Source organism: Urtica dioica, chromosome 7 (genome assembly GCF_054948205.1).
Source record: "Urtica dioica subsp. dioica isolate 48M chromosome 7, U.dioica_male_clone48M_v1_H2, whole genome shotgun sequence".
Lineage (NCBI taxonomy): Eukaryota > Viridiplantae > Streptophyta > Magnoliopsida > Rosales > Urticaceae > Urtica > Urtica dioica.
The window spans coordinates 1,809,476-1,826,117 of record NC_142762.1 but is presented as its reverse complement, the minus strand read 5'-3'; the positions used below and the strand labels follow the sequence as shown (position 1 = coordinate 1,826,117).

Sequence of the window (16,642 nt, the reverse complement as noted above, 5' to 3'; positions counted from 1 at the left end):
TAAATACATTTTGGTACACTGCAAAATACATTTCATTACAACAGAATTTAATTACATGACTGCAAAATACATTCACATAAACCAAATGGATCCACTGTCATTCAGCCTGATGTCATTCACTGCATTACTTATAGGGATATCCTACTTATAAGTTACTATAAAACAGAGAACAATTACAATCACAGATAGCAGAAACTTCAAAATTTTTCCTTCACGTTGAATCTGTTGACCAAGGTTCTTCAATTCATCGAGAATGGCATCACGACCATTCTGCTCATCGTCGTCATGAGTTCCATAATTGTAGCCGCCTTCATTAATCTTTCTCAGCAAGCCTGGAATAATTTCAACTGACCTACTATACATTTCAAGGTCGATCCATTGTAAAAATCCACAACCTGTATCTTTGTTTTTCTGCAAAATGTCAAACTTGATTGAGTCCAACAAAATTTATTTTCAGTTCAATAAAACACCTCAACATCTAGCCCTCGGAAATACCAAACTACGACGAAAAACCAACAATTTTATTCCCACTGAAATAAAAAACCTTAAAGTCTAACCTTCGGGAATATTTAAAAACCTTCTACCAAAAACCCAACACATTCTCAGTTAAATAGAAAATCAAAGGAAATTGATACGTACCTTATATTGGGGACAACCAAAAAACCTTCTACCCGGATTTAACGATGTCCACGATGTCTTCTTAGAGCAAACCAAGCCACAACTGCATCTCGGTGTTCCACGATTCTTGGTATGGGCTTCGTCGTTCCCGCCTGAAACTCGACGATTCCAAGAACCACTCGAGCTGTAAGTTTCCATGGCGTTTTGGTGAACTGGATTCGCGATTTGTTTGGTGACCGGTTGTAACAAAATGTAAGTTAGGTTTTTTAATCGAACTGGATTCCACGACGAGGCCAAACTGATTTGGGGATGAATCTAACCCTAAATCACAATTTTGGGTTTTGGGTTTTTGAATGGTCTAACAATTGACGATATCAAAGGGCAATTCAATAATTTTGCTCTGAAATGGGCACACGTGCGACACACGTGGTCTAAATGGTAACAGAATCGACCACAACTTGACGGAAGGAGATGACGTGAAAGGGTTTCAAAATTATATGGTGACCGGTTGTAACAAAATGTAAGTTAGGTTAAGGTTTGTGGTTCGTCAACAAGTTTAGGGGGCAAAAGTGAAATTTATCCTAACATTTTAACACCACCAATACTCTCTCGCTCTCTGTGCAAACCAATAATCTCAATTCTAACGCAAAGAACAGAATTGCGTTATGGTAAAACTCTCGGTTTTTCCATTTTTCTGCTTCTCGAGATAATACTGCTTGAAATTTCTGCCATGGATTCCAGTTTTGAGCTTAGGTGAGCTTTTATACATTTGTTCTTTCTTTCTTTCTTTCTAATTCATTGATGTTATCGTTCAGTCATCTCAGGATTTGTGAGTTTTGAGTTCGAATTTTTCCATGCTTATTATCCGAGATGGCTTGCAAATTTTCGGTCAAATTTCGGTCCAGACAATTACAGGATGTTCTTCTTTGAAAGTTTCAGTGTTAGCAGCAGTGATTTTTTTTTTTTTTTAACTTCGGCAATATGAGGTTTCGATTGTTCTACAAGTACTTAGTAACAAATATAAATTTCATGTTCACTGCTGCTGATATATACGAGAGAGAGAGAGAGAGAGAGAGAGAGAGAGAGAGAGAGAGAGAGCTTGGAGTTAATTAAAGTAAAAGTAATTCTGTTTTAAGTCAAAACAAAAATTCGTACTTCAAAATTATCCGAATTACACGCCTTGAATAACAAATTTGGTGTATCTATCAACTCTTGAGCCTCTGAGAAATGGGAAATGGGTTTTGGGAACATATACACCTTTTTGCGAGCAAAAAAAAAAAACATGAATACCTTTCAAATTTATTTGAGAATATTATACTGGGAAATCCTGTTTCCTAATATCTAAAATTGCACAAGATCAAGATCAAGCTAAAGCTCAAGCTCAAGAAATCAATTATTTTAATAAAAAAAAACACTACTCTTATAGTCTACTACTATTAATGTAATAAAGAAAGAAGGTAACAGTACCGATCAAAAACTGATAGGGATAACCTAAAACTCACCATGATCTATCTGGGGTATTCAATTCAAACTCTCTTTCTGTTTTTTAAATCATAGAAGCACTGTTTGTGTTAAAATGTGGTGTTTGTCAGATGTTAGGTCGGTGAGTAATCTAACATGTTGGGAATTTTATATTGTCTCACTCAAATTAATTATTTATTTTTTCCGGGGAGTTCTAATTTGTGCTTAGCTTGTGGCATGTCAGGGGTCTTAAGTAGTCCGAAGATGCCAACATTCGACTGAGATGGATCCTCAGGCTTTCATAAAGTTGTCGGTGGACTCGCTGGGACTCAGAGTAGTTCCCGGCACAAAGTCTGATGTAATCAACAACCAAGTCTCGTGTGAAATCCGTCTCCGGGGCTTCCCCGAGCAAACGGCGTCGGTGCCTTTGATCTCTTCTCCGGAAGATTCAGGCTCGGTCGCGTCGAGCTTCTATCTCGAAGAGTCGGACCTGAGAGCACTGTTGGCTCCCGGGTGTTTCAGCGGTGCAGGGGCCGGGTGTCTCGAGGTCTCTGTGTTCATGGGAAGGAAAGGGTCTCTTACGCATTGTGGGGTTCGTGTGAAGAGGCTGCGAGTTGGGACTTTCAAGCTCCGGGCCAGGCCCGAGTGGGGTGAAGGGAAGCCCGCGATTCTCTTCGGGGGTTGGGTGGGGATCGGGAAGCCCGAGACAGAGCTTCATCTGAGAGTGAGGGTTGATCCAGATCCTAGATTTGTTTTCCAGTTCGAAGACGTGACGAGGTCGAGTCCACAGATAGTACAGCTTCAAGGCTCCGTCAAGCAGCCCATTTTCAGCTGCAAGTTTGTATGCGACAGGTGACTCGTCCAATCCCCGTTGCTTGCTCTTTAAGCATTATTTTTGCAACCCCGATTTCACTGTGGAAAAGGAATATAGTGATAAAAAAAAAAGTCGTACTAAAATCAGAATGTTTTACTTGCATGAAATTTTTGAGTGAAAAATTCCTTACTGATTTTGTTTGCAAGTGCTTGGAAAATGAAATCTCGTACACAAGCGAATGCTCTTGAACGTAGATTTCCCATGTGTCTAGTCGCATTTTCCTCGATACAAATTTGAATGAAGTGGAAAATTTGCGAGGCTAAGTTGAGACTAATTATGGGAGTGAAATGAAAAAGCAGGGTGAGCCAGGCGGAACCTGTGAGCAGCAGCCACTGGTGGGGATCGGAGGAGTCGGAGAGAAGAGAGAGAAAAGGTTGGAAAGTGCAGATCCACGACCTGTCGGGATCGGCGGCGGCGGCGGCGTTCATGACAACGCCGTTCGTGCCTTCGACGGGCTGCGATTGGGTGGCGAGGTCGAACCCGGGCGCATGGCTCATCGTTCACCCGGACACCTCTCCCGCCAGTTGGCACCCTTGGGCCAAGCTCGAGGCCTGGCGTGAGCGCAGGAGTCCCAAGGACTCCATTTTCTTCCGCTTCAGCCTCATGTCCGACTCACCCGATCTCCTGGTTTCCGAGGTCCACATTGACGCTGAAAAGGGCGGTGACTTTTTCATCGAAACCGACAGGCGGGCCCCGAATGGGGAGGCAGGCCCGGGGTTTGTGATGAGGTGTCGGGTGGGAGGGGAAGGGAAGACAAGCAGGCCGTTGGTCCAGCTCGCGATGCGCCACGTCACTTGCATAGAGGACGCCGCAATCTTCATGGCCCTTGCCGCCGCCGTCGACCTCAGCGTCGAGGCGTGCCGGCCTTTCCGTAGAAAGGTCAAGAGAGTCTCTTGTCATTCCTTATGACCCCAACAAAACAAAACCAATTAATGTCATTATTACCACGCAAAAGTTTAACTCTTTGCTCTGTGTTTTCAATGGATTATATAGGAAGGAAGACTTTATTTGATGTGTCACGTCAAAAGAATACATGGAAAATTTGGCAAATATGTAGTGTTGCTCTATAACTCTGTGATGAAACATACTTTTGGTTGCAAAAATTGCGCTTTGGTTACCGTTGCCAAAATCGCATGACCGATCCCATTGCAAAAAAATAAATAAATAAAATAAAAAAAAAATAAAAATTGAATCTAGTCTTCTAAAGCCTAAACACAAGTTGAAAACGCTATTTTGTTTATGGCTACTGTTATATATTATGTAGAATATTATGTAGTAATTTGGAGAATATTATGTAGTAATTAGGAGAATATTACGTAGAATATTATGAAGTAGTGAGGAGAATATTACATAGTTAATACTTTGCTTATACGTTATGTATTGTCGTGAACAATGAATAAGGAAACACAACTTTTTTCTCCAATTCTTTTCTGATTACATGGTATCAGGCCCTAGAACAGTTTGGACTTCGAAAGAGCAAATTCGACCACTCTGTATTTTTCAGAAGCACGAAAGATGGTGTCATTCTCCTAGTCTGTTGTCGCTCGTTTTTTGACAGATATTTAACATCCAGGTTACTCGGGACGTTCCAAAGCCAAAAGGGGGAGGGAATTTAAGGAATGTAAAATATTTGTGGGATTGAGGGAGATGCCAGAGATCATCCATATTTATGCACATAGTGGATATGAGATCAAGGTAGTGTTGGAATACATCTGGGATTAAGAAAAGATTATCGCTTCTAGCAAGCGGCGGAATATAAAAATTTCTTTAAAAACTCGTAAAACGATTTTACTACCTATACAAAGTGCATGAGCGTATAGTTTAAAATTTAAAAACTACTTTGAGTTTTCACTCGATACCAACCTCGTTAGAAGCTTGAGTGTTGAGAAGCCTTTGGAAAGGTTGAATCGCTCGTCTCCCCACTAAGCTTGTCTACCTCGAGTCTTCGTGAACCTATGAGTAACCACGAACGTTTCTAACACTAGAGTCTTTCGAGTATGGTTAGGATTTAGTGTGTGGGCACTTTTAAACACTATGACTCAAGAACTTGTCTTTGAGCCACAGAGCTAAAACAAAACACTAGGTCTAATGAGGACCTCTCCGACGCTCAACATTAGTAGGATTGAGGTGGGTAAAAGAGATTAGCTGTTTAGAGGGTCGAGACTTGAGAGAAACGAGCGAGTTACGAGTTCGACAGCGTTTCAGTACTCAAATTCGAGTTTTTTCGATCAGGGGAGAGACCCCTGTATTTATAGGCGACCAAGGGGTGTTTTGAGCAACCCCTTGGTCGAGTGGACACATTTGGCTCGGCCATTGGTCGAGGCAAGCCTTGGGCCGGCCAATGGCCGGGTATAGCCTTGACTCGGCCATTGGCCGAGGCCGAGGATAATTTGGCCCGGCCATTGGCCGAGGCTGGCCCTTGGGCCGGCCAATGGCCGAGAATAACTTGGCCCGTCCATCGACCGAGACTGGCCTTTGGGCCGGCCGATGGCCGGGTATAATCTGACCCAGCCATTGGCCGAGGCTGGCCCTTGGGCCGGCCAATGGCCGAGGATATCTTGGCCCGGCCGTTGGCCGAGGCTGGCCCTTGGGCCGGCCAATGGCCCGGTATGGCTTTTGGCTCGGCCATTGGCCGAGGCTGGCCTTTGGGCCGGTCAATGGCCGAGGATATTTGGGCCGGCCAATGGCCGGGGCAAGCCGCCGGGGGTCGTTTGACGTTGTTTCGCCTTTGTTCGGCCGCGATCGGGATCGGGCCGATAACAGGTCGTTTAGTCATTTTTCCTTCTATACAAGATTCACAAGTAGGCAATGAACCTATTGCAGAGGCTTGGAGTGGACAGTCTCTCACAAGTCTCTTAATCATGTCTAAACTGATATGACCAAATCTTAAGTGCCAGAGATATGTTGATTTTATTAGTTTGGATGAATCAGAAAGTTTGGTCCTCTTTGGCTCCCTAACTAGATCGTTATCTATTTAAGTGTCTAAAAGCAAAGGTTGCGTGGGATGAATTTAAAAGAGAGCATTCTTCATACATCCATCAATGACGAAAGAATTATTGGAAAGAGAAATTCGTATTCCATTCTTAATAAAATTTAAATAATAATCTTGCTCAAAAAGTCGAGCAACAGATACTAAGTTTTTCCCGAAGGAAGGAACAAAATAAACATTCTTCAAATTTAAAATTCTATCTTCAAAAGACAGTGTCACTGATCCCACGGCCTTCGCTGACACCGAGCTCCCATCACCCCATCCGAAGTAGAAGTCACATTCCTCTAAACTTTTGCTTTTCCTGAAACCAATCAAGGAACAACAAATATGATTAGTAGCAGCAGAGTCAAGAATCCACGTTGATACATTTATCAGCTACTAAGCATGCTTCGGTAATAAGTACAATACATTTTTCCTTAGTTTTGAGATAGGCAGGATAGTTCCTGCGCTAGTGTCCAGGTTCATTGCAGTGGTGGCATTTGTTGTTAGACTTGTTCACCTTAACTGCCCGGGGCTTCTTCTTCTTCTGAACCTTGGTTTGGTTCTTCTTCTCGGTCTTGCGAGGTCTCTTCTTAGATGGAGAGGTGGAGACTCTGTGCTCAGTGACATGTGCCTCTCCTTGATTCCTTTTTTTCCTTAGTGAGACCTTCAGCAGTGTGAAGCTCATTCATTAGCTCGGTAACAGTGTACTCTAACTTGTTCATGGAGTAGTTCAGCTTGAAGGAATCAAAAGATTCAGGGACATGTACTAACGGAGGAATGATATTGTAACATTGAGAATTTTTTCGCAATTTTTCAAGAACGAATATTAAACTTTAACAAATCGAAAATATTGATTTTTATAGCTAAATATATATAGATACATATATGTATATATATTTAACATATTATGTAACATTATTTTTGTTTGGTTTTTCATCTATATATGGATATTTTTTTTTTATAGAAAACGACATGTTTATTTTTTTTCGAAAATCAGGAAATTCGAAACGGCATTTAAAATTATATAGCGTTATATTGGTAATTTGTCTCGGTCAAACGAAACAAAGTAACATTCTCATATATCTATATTACATCTACATTCTGAAATTCTGTAAACTAATTATCACTGTACCGGCAACCGGCAAACAATCCAGTTTGCCGTCCAAATTTGTCTGACCCTGAAACACGAAACCCTAAGAGAGAGAGAGATGGCGTGGGAGGAGCAAATCGCGGAGGTGGACGCGTCGGCATCGATCATAGAGCAGCCTGGGAAGACCGTAGACGATGTGTGGCGTGAGATCGTGTCCGGCGAGAAGAAGGCAGTACTGAAAGAGGAAGCCGTAATGACTCTGGAGGACTTTTTGCTGGCGAAGACGGGCGAGTCATCGGAGGGCGATGCTCCGCCGGCGAAGCGAGGGAGGGGTATTCTGGAGCCGCTGGACAGGGCGGCTCAGCAGCGACAGAGGCGGATGATAAAGAACCGCGAGTCCGCCGCCAGATCCCGAGAGAGGAAGCACGCCTACCAGATCGAGCTCGAGTCCCTCGCCGCCCGCCTCCACCACCAGCGTCACGCCCTCCTCTTAGACAAGGCAACAATTGCTTTTCTCTCTAGATTATCTATTTTCGCTCCCAACGATTCATGATCTTCACTCACTCTTGCTTCCTCTTTCTCAGGCTCAGAGGACCAAGGAGAGGCTCAAGCAGGTATTGTAGTCTATTGGTCCAGCATTGTTTAATTATGTGTTCCTTCTTACCACAACAACATTCTGCGTTGCAGCTATTGGAAAACGTGATTCCTGCCGAGGACAAGCGACGCCCACCGCGATTTTTACGGAGGATCCGTTCCTTTGAGTTGTAGCAAAATCACACCAAACGAAAACAGGTTCGAATTGTAATCTCCGTGCTGCCATTTCTCTACTGTGATGATTGTCTTAGAGGAATTCTAGTCTCGGGAAACGTAAAAAAAAATATCCTGTTACTGCATAGAAAAGGAAGTGATTAGTTAGTTTTAGATCTGTATGTTTGTGTGACTCGGTAGTTTCAAGCGAATGTTAGCTTTGTTTTTTCCCCAATTGCTGATGTTTGTGAAGATAACGAAAAAAAGATCTAAAACTGATATGCTCATCGCCTAATATATGGCACAGAGCTTTCCTTTTCGGCCTCAAATGCATATATATATACTATTGCTCAGTTCCAAAATGCTCAGTATAAGATTATACGAGCAAACCAGACAAATCTAATAATTTTCAAATAGCAGTACAAGCTTTTGATACAATGTTATCACTATCAGGAGCAATTGTTCACGTTTTGAAAATCATACGTTTTTGTTATACTATGTGTAGCTTGTTTGTAATGAGTGTATTTATCAAAATATATATTTATCTTCTGTTTCGTCTCGTTAATTCATACGTAGGATCTCACTGACTTGCCCACATCAACAAACATTTGAGAAAATAGAGGCCAATCTTTAAACCTTTTTCATTAATTCAATTTTGATCACTTACAATATAGTAAGTATATACTGATCACCCGTTGAAGAACGAATGCTTAGCTATACGGCCTACGGGCTCTATGTTACTACGGTAGAAACAGATTGTGTGATGGTACACCGCCTCATCCAAGGGAGTAGGGCTTTGCTCTGCAAGGCTAGGATTCGTCATTGCAGATGAAACACACGAGGAATGAGAGCGTTAGAGCTAACCGCTTTAGGCCTGGCTTGGTCTTTTGGAGGAGCGACGACTCAAGGATTCCGGCGCAGAGTTCGTCGATGAATAAGAAAGGTCGATGAGATACGGGGTGAGAGAGAGGGCTTCGAGTGTGAGGCACCGAGAGAGAGAGAGAGAGAGAGAGAGAGAGAGAGAGAGAGAGAGAGAGAGAGAGAGAGAGAGAGATTAAACGAAAAATATTGAATTGTAAGGGGAGTAAAACTAATATTAATTGAAGAATTAATTCCTTTTTTACCCCCTGAACTCGTACCTTGATTTCATTTCACCCCCTGGACTCAGAATTGTTGCCGAACTAATCTCAAAACTTAGACACGTGTTACAACTTCCCACTTCCGTCAGTATTTGGACGTTAAATTTAACTTTTTGATGACGTGACAATATTTTAAAGGGTATAAGGGTATTTTCAATTATTCTAAATACTTTTAATATTTAAATATTATTATCATATTAAATAATTAAATATTTCTATCTCTCTCTCTCTCTCTCTCTCTCTCTTTCTCTCTCTTTCCTTTCTTCTTCTTCTTCTTGTTTTCTTCTCTGCATTTTTTTTCTTTTCTTCGATAATGAACCATCAGGTATGGAGTGAAATGTCAAAAACGCGTCTATCACTATTTTCTCCCTTGTGGACCTGAACAATTACAGACACACACACAAAGGGAAACCCTTTCTGGTCAAACACTGCATCAATCGTGAAAAATAAAAAAAAATAATTTATCATCCTGTCTCTCATTTCCATTCTCAGTCAAAGTTCAAATTGCGATTGTTCATCAATCCTCTCTCTCTCTCTCATGAAGTCAATGGAATCATCTTCTTCATTTTCAATTGTGACAAATTCATAAAGTAAAAAAAAATAAAAAAGCAAGCAGCAACACCAAAAAAAGGAACGAACGACCCTATCTCTCTCACCTGCGCGCACACAGAGAGAGAGAGAGAGAGAATGAAAGGTGTGGTTTGTATATTTGCCCTGACGGCGTTGTTGTTGTGGTGGGGTTGTGGTCCGGCATGGCGGAGGACGACATGCGGTGAATCAAGAGCGCGATGCAGGACCCACAGGGCAAGCTGTCTTCATGGGACTTCACAAACACGTCCGTGGGAGTCTTCATGGATCTTTATGTAATTTAAGGGATAATCGAGGAAAGTACAGGTTTTCAGGTTTGTTTCCACAGTAAAATCATATGTATATAACTATATATGTATGAGAAACAAATGGAAGTGTTATCAAAACCGAAAATAGTAAGTTCAAAATTTATTGAAACAAATGGAATTGTTTGATGAGTTTTGTTCATTATCGAAGAAAAGAAAAAAATGCAGAGAAGAAAACAAGAAGAAGAAGAAGAAAGGAAAGAGAGATAGAAATATTTAATTATTTAATATGATAATAAGATTTAAATATTAAAAGTATTTAGAATAATTGAAAATACCCTTATACCTTTTAAAATATTGTCACGTCATGAAAAAGTTAAACTTAACGTCCAAATACTGACGGAAGTGGCAAGTTGTAACACGTGTCTAAGTTCTGAGATTAGTTCTGCAACAATTCCGAGTACAGGGGGTGAAATGAAATCGAGGTACGAGTCCAGAGGGTAAAAAAAGGAATTAATTCTTAATTGAAATAAGGATGTAATGTACTTGAGGGCATATAACATTTTTCTCACCTCTATTTACTAATAAATGTGTCAATACTTTCTTTTTGATTGTTCGTAACGTGAGATTTGTAGTATTTGTGTAAATTTTTATTGAAATTAACAGGCCAATTAATTTTTTTTAGGATAATTTACAAGAATACCCCCTTAACTCTTACTCGATTAACGAAGTGCACCCTCAACTCGGATTTTCATCAAAAATTACTCTGAACTCCTATATGTGTTCACTTTTGCCCCCTCCGTCAAATTTTTACTAACTCTGTTAACAATTTTATGACATGGATGTCATATGTGACTTAAATTATATGAAATTATCAAAATACCCTCTATTATTTCAATTTCTTTTTATTATTATTAATTCAAATCTAAATCAAATCTCTATTTTATTTAAGAAAAAAAAACAAAAAAAGTGGACCAGGCTCGCCGCCGCCTCCTTGCCCTTCGCCCGGGTCTCGTGACTGCTCTCCAGGCTCGCCGGCGCCTCCTTGCCCTTCGCCCGGGTCTCGCGACCGATCTCCCAACTCGCCGGTGCCTCCTCGTTTTTCGCTTGCCTAGCCCCCGCTCCAGATCCGGGTTCTCCGCCTCTGCTCGCGCACCAGATCCAAAGCAACCCCGGCCTCTGCGCGAACCAGTCCGGTGAGACTCGCCGTCCTTGCCCAGCCCCCGCTCCAGATCCCTTGGTCTCGAGTTTGATCCGGTGGCTGATTATTCAGAATATCCCTTCTTCTCGTTCGCGGCCTCGGAGTTCGTCGAGCTCTTCGTGGGTGTCGGTGCTTCCAGGGTTCGGGACCTCTTCGAGAAGGCCCCCCTGCATCGTCTTCATCGACGAGATCGACGCCGTCAGCCGCCAGCGCGGGGCCGGCATGGGCGGCGGCAACGACGAGCACGAGCAGACCATCAACCAGCTCCTCACCGAGATGGACGAGCACGAGCAGACCATCAAGACATTTAGAAGAAGAAGACAGAGGAAAAAAAAATTCTTTTTAATTTATTTTTTTCATTTGTTAAAAAAAATTCTTTTTAATTTATTTTTTTCATTTGTTAAAAAAATTCTTTTTAATTAATTTTTTTCATTTGTTAAAAAAAATTGCAAGACATTTAGAAGAAGAAGACAGAGGAAAAAAAAATTCTTTTTAATTTATTTTTTTCATTTGTTAAAAAAAAAAAATTTTAATTTATTTTTTTCATTTGTTAAAAAAAATTATTTTTAATTTTTTTTTTCATTTGTTTTAAATATATTCATCTGATAAGATTACTAGTGTGCCCTCAAACTAGTAATTATGTGAGATCACATGCTCAAAAATTGGATGTTAACGGAAAAAAATTAACAGAAGGGGCGACGCGTTAACAGAACAAGAGTTCAAGGTAATTTTTGATGAAAATCCGAGTTGAGGGTACACTTCGTTAATCGAGTAAGAGTTAAGGGGGGATTCTTGTAAATTATCCTTTTTTTTTTTTTATTTTAACTGGTTAAAATTAACCGATCGATTAATTTTAACCGTTTTTTTTAATAAAATTAACTTAATTTTTAGCTGGCTATTGTTGTCGAGAAAGAGGAGACTATGATTGTAGAAGGGATTTCGGGCTGTATAAGTCAGGAAGTCCCCTCCTTCTAGCGCCAAAATGTTATTGTATGAAAATGAACAACGATTTAAAACTACGGGCGGTTCGATCCAAGGTCGAACCAAGTGATCGCGCCCGAGCCAAAGTGTGAACTCGAAGACCGAGTTGCACCCTCCAAACCCGGAGGTGTGACCGTGCCAAATGTTGGCTGCCTTTACGTACCTGTGGTACGGGATCAGCTTGTGCTTTGTGAATACTCGGGTCTCAGAATTGGAACGCGCTCCCTGTTGTAAATGGGGGTTCTCAGATTTCTGAGTCGAGCTTGGAGAGGAGGAGAGAACTCTTGGAATGTCACAAGAGAATTGTGTTGTGAGAGTGAGAATTGGCTCTCAAGAATTGTGTCAAGGTTCCCCTTCAAGTGAAGAGGGGGGGTTTCATAAATGTTTGAGGAGGCTATGGGCCGGCCCCTATGGAAGCCCATGGAAGGGCCGGGCGCAGGGCACAGTGTGCGCACGGGCAGTAGGCTCGGCCATTGCGCGGGGCACGTGCGGGCAGGATGCTTGGCCGAGGCACGGGGCACGCACAGGTAGGAGCCCCGAGAGGCCCAAGGCGTGCGCTCGGGCAGGAGGCTCGGCAGGGCGCCCCGGCGCGCGCGGGCAGGAGGCCCGGCAGGCGCTGGGCCATGCGTAGGAAGGAGGCCCGGTCGAGGGTGTAGGGCGCACAGGCAGGAGGCCCGGTCAAGGGCGCACGGCGCACGCAGGCCGAAGGCTCGGCCGAGGGAGCAAGGCGAGCATGCGGGCCGGATGCCCGACAGGGCGTGCGCGCGGGCAGGAGGCCCGGTCGAGGGAGCAGGACGTGCGCGCGGGCCGGATGCCCGGCAGGGGGCGCGGGCACGGGTAGGAGGCCCAGTCGAGGGAGCAGGGCGCGCGGGCGGGAGGCCCAGTAGGGCGCGCGCGAGCCAGAGGCTCAGTGGGCTTGCCCGCGCGGGCTGAAGGCCCGGCTGGGGTGTAGGACGCGTGCATGGTCGGAGGCCTGGTAGGCGATTCGGCCAGCGAAGTCCGGTCGGCGTCGTTTGTTTTTATTTTTCCGGTTTTCCGAAAAACGACCGGTAACATTAGCCCCCGAAGTTTATGGCTTGTGAATCACGAGTCGTGAATTTTAGTTTTTCAAGGATGTTTGAGATCTTTTTTTCCCTTTATTTTGCCGGTAGGGGTTGGGCCCCTGGCGGTCGGACCGCTGGGGCCGGGCTGGGTCCTAGCCGAGCGGCTGGATCTCAAGACTCGGCCCGGGTCATTGGTGAGAGACCGGGCCGCGCGCGGCATGCCAGTCGGCGGGCCCCCGCTCTCGCAAGGCCAGGCTAACGGGCCTGGGCTGGGGGGGGGGGGGGGGTATGTTTTTCACACCTAACAGCCTTAAAGATAAAAAATTCACTATTGAATTAAATATTTTTTGGGCTTGCCTAATTTTGCCATCTATTGATGGGGAGTAAATTCTCACCGGGAAAGTGTTGGAGACAGCCAAAGCGGTCTTTATGTTAGTGGGATCATCGGACTATGCGCGGTCCGGAATCATTGATTCAGGAACCCATGCTCTTGAGAAGTCCTTGGAGAGGACCCGTTGGTACAAAGTGCACGATTCTGTTGCCCCCGAGGGCTTGGACTGCAAGATGATTGATATTGCGAGCACGCTCACCACCAGAGTCTTCAGCACTCGGGAGACATACAACATCCCTTCCTCGGTGGGATTACTTCGACCTGCCCCCGAGGACCAATCATCCCGTCCGAGGAACGGGTTCGCTGCCGTCACAGTAAGGAGTTTTGTTTGCGGGTTGTGTCTCCTTTTCCCGCCTATTGTCCAGCGTATTCTTGCTCAACTAGGAGTCCACGCTTGCCAGATGAGTGGCACTGTCAAACTCAACGTGCCACGACTGTTAATGACTTCCGCAATCTAGTCGCCGTATTCCCGGCGCCGGGGCAATCGGGATTTCACATGGGCCGTGCCCGCAGCAACACGAGGATGATTGACGACAACGATCCACCTACTCACAGGTCATGGGTGTGGGTTTCGACACATGCTTTCGGCGAAGTACCCCTTCATTTTGGTCGCATGGCGGACTTTCCGGCGGACGAGGGAGCGACGGAGCTCGCATTCGTGAAGGAGATATCGAGCATGTTTGAGGCTCGTAGGGCGAGCGAGCAGTTTCGCTCCCCTGAGTTGATGGCGTTGATCGGATGGTTCCCGTCTTTCGCCCCTGGCTCCGAGGAGGCGCTTCGGGCTCGCCCAGTCCCGAGGCCAAGCCAGTTGGCCCCATTTCTCGAGGTACTTCGTTATTTCAGATTCCTTATATTAGTTGAAATCTTAACATTTGTTGTTCAGCGGGTGCAGCTGCTAGGAAGAGAGCTCGGAGGCTATCTTCGCCTTCCCGTAACCTTGAGAGGATGGCGGAGATCCGTTCCAAGGTTGCCGATCGCCGGACGAGAGAGGATCGCTCTGAAGCTACCTTCTCGGTCAAGCAAGATTCCCGTGCCTCGTTGAAGAGAGCATCCGCCTCGGTACTTCCCGATGAGCGCATGGAGTCCAAGAAGGTGAACTTCGCGGTGGAGATGGAGACCAGAGAGTCTCGAGCCGAATGTTTTCAGCATCTTGAAGAATCCCCCTTATCTTGGTGGAAGGGCGTGGTGTCAAAGAGTGATATTGCCTTTTTTCAGGATGGGGTTACCGACGCTCAGAGGGTTAGTATCTTTCGATATGCGAGGTTCATATTTGACCTTGTTTTTGTTTATTGCCATAGGCGTACGCGAGAGCCGTGCGGAGTGACAAGATCCTGCACGACTTCATTCGGCGCTTGGGAGTTGCTCATGAGGAGCTTGCTCAAGCGAAGTCTAAGCTGGCTCAGGTTGAGCGTGGTTCACACTCGGGGGCGGAAATCAAGACGCTTCGGCACCAACTTTGAGAGGCTCGAGTGGAGCTTCGGATCGTCCAGGATCGATGTGATAGAGCTCAGGCGTCGGCTGCTAAGATGGCGGGAGAGCTGAGTGAGGAGCATCGAGCTTTTGAAGTGGCATCCCGGTCGAAGAGATTTTTCGGACCGAGGCTACCGAACACCGCCGAGAGCTGGACGCCTGGTCAGATGCCATGGAGACTTCTCGCAGCCAGCTTACCTCGAGCGAAGCAGCGCTTGTTCGGGCAGAGCGCGAGCGCGACTCCAGTGGCTATATTTGAAACATATTTGAAACGTTGCCACTATTAATGTTTCAAGTTTGTTATATTTTTCAGTAATAATTATATGGACTACAAAAAATTATTAAGAATTCAAGCCAAGATAAATAAAACGCCAAGGGCATTGGAGCAATTCACTAATGGTTTTCGGGAAAATGACAAAACTATTTACTTTAAAGTTATTAATCCCAAGTTTACGTAACTCTCAAAGTTATGAATATGACAACTTTGCTCTTGATGATTTATGGCTCTAGATATTATTGACAAAGTCGACTGACCTCTAGAACTACTTGTCTGCTACCATGCTTGCACTAAAAGTATGGGTCGACGAATTAAAAAACTTGAAATTAGAACTCCAACAAAAAAGTTAGATAAAATGAAAAGATTGAATACGCAATTCGAAAATCTAAATTACGGAAGGCTATAATACAAAATAAAAGTTCAGGGGGACTAATTTAAAAAATAAAAAATAAAAAAGAAAGAAGATAAAAAGAAATTGACAAAAAAAATGTAATAAAAAATTGAGGAGAGGCTTAAACTCCTAATACACCCGAAGTAGATCGCCCCTGCACGCAACGACCGAAATGTACAAAGAAAATGATGAATATAATAGTGGTTCAGAGAATATATATATATATATATATATATATATATATATATATATATATATGTAATATTGATATTCTTTATATTAAATTGATTAAGATAATATTTTTTTACATTAAACTTCAAAAGTGGGCACTTAGAATTTCCAAGTGTGTTTTTATGAGTATATTTTCTGTTGGATGCTAATGTCTAGGATTCTGTTTCTCCCTTTCTCGAATCCCATGCATACAAGTAATATTGTATTTGTATTTGTGTCGTTTAGTCATTGTTTGTTATGTCGCGTGCTCCTTCAAAAGTTCTACATTTGCTCTCTCTACTTTTCATGCAATTCTAATATTGGCTTCTTATACGACTGTTTATGTATGTTTGTATCTATTTCCTATAATTATGGGAGTTTTCAAGGGAAATCAAATAAACATTACAAATAAACACTTGAAAGCTGTTTCAATGCTTACAAGACTAGTATTCGGCATCGGTGTATAGCGTTTAATGCATGGTCATAGACTCGTATCGACTCTTTCCTTGGTCATTTAAAAACATTAACTCATTATAAGAACTTCACCCAATTATAATATTGATCATCTGTATAAGCTTCTTACCTTTTCTCCAAGAGTTTATTAAAGAACTTGTATTTAAACCAAAATTTATCTACATTCGCTAATGCCTTATGCAATTTAATGAAGTGCAAAATTTTGTGTCAAATATTTACGTGTATGTTTTTGGTATTTAGCTAAATAGCCGATTGAAGTTTATAGATTTACAAAATAATTAAAATTTGTCTAAAGTTAATGAAGTATCCTCTACAAGTACTAGGTCTTAATAATTTTTTTTTATCATATGATTAAATCTTTTTAGAGTGATAAGTTGCTCATATAAATCCTCAAAAAAAATATTAGTAACAGTACTATTTTTTCAATTTTCCCCTTTCTTAGAATTTAAATATAAGCTCTTCCATAAATCT

At 43.1% G+C, this 16,642-nt stretch overlaps 2 protein-coding genes across 4 annotated transcripts; both read left to right on the top strand.

The window, feature by feature from the left end:
• The first annotated feature begins 1,212 nt into the window (after positions 1 to 1,212).
• On the top strand, positions 1,213 to 4,056 carry ASG1 (nuclear factor 1 A-type protein (DUF1005)). Of its 3 annotated transcripts, none has more exons than XM_089621483.1 (3): positions 1,213 to 1,371; positions 2,324 to 2,931; positions 3,253 to 4,056. In XM_089621483.1, the coding sequence occupies exons 2-3, from the start codon at positions 2,363 to 2,365 to the stop codon at positions 3,860 to 3,862; spliced, it is 1,179 nt and encodes a 392-aa protein (XP_089477609.1). In that variant the 5' UTR covers positions 1,213 to 1,371; positions 2,324 to 2,362; the 3' UTR covers positions 3,863 to 4,056. The 3 variants fall into 3 exon arrangements, with proteins under 3 accessions (XP_089477609.1, XP_089477607.1, XP_089477608.1); XM_089621481.1 differs by having other exon boundaries at positions 3,250 to 4,056; XM_089621482.1 differs by having other exon boundaries at positions 2,309 to 2,931; positions 3,250 to 4,056.
• A 2,919-nt stretch (positions 4,057 to 6,975) lies between these two features.
• LOC149390105 (G-box-binding factor 4-like) lies at positions 6,976 to 7,914 on the top strand. The gene is made up of 3 exons (XM_089618760.1): positions 6,976 to 7,513; positions 7,599 to 7,628; positions 7,702 to 7,914. Exons 1-3 carry the CDS (start codon positions 7,133 to 7,135, stop codon positions 7,780 to 7,782), a joined length of 492 nt encoding a protein of 163 aa, XP_089474886.1. The 5' UTR covers positions 6,976 to 7,132; the 3' UTR covers positions 7,783 to 7,914.
• The last annotated feature ends 8,728 nt before the right edge of the window (positions 7,915 to 16,642 follow it).

Excerpts from the sequence above, each read along its gene's own strand:
- ASG1 (XM_089621481.1), top strand. The coding sequence starts at position 2,363 with ATGGATCCTCAGGCTTTCATAAAGTTGTCGGTGGACTCGCTGGGACTC. Across the intron at positions 2,932-3,249 it reads TGCAAGTTTGTATGCGACAG|CAGGGTGAGCCAGGCGGAAC; the intron begins GTGACTCGTCCA and ends GAAATGAAAAAG.
- LOC149390105 (XM_089618760.1), top strand. The coding sequence starts at position 7,133 with ATGGCGTGGGAGGAGCAAATCGCGGAGGTGGACGCGTCGGCATCGATC. Across the intron at positions 7,514-7,598 it reads ACGCCCTCCTCTTAGACAAG|GCTCAGAGGACCAAGGAGAG; the intron begins GCAACAATTGCT and ends CCTCTTTCTCAG. Across the intron at positions 7,629-7,701 it reads CCAAGGAGAGGCTCAAGCAG|CTATTGGAAAACGTGATTCC; the intron begins GTATTGTAGTCT and ends TCTGCGTTGCAG.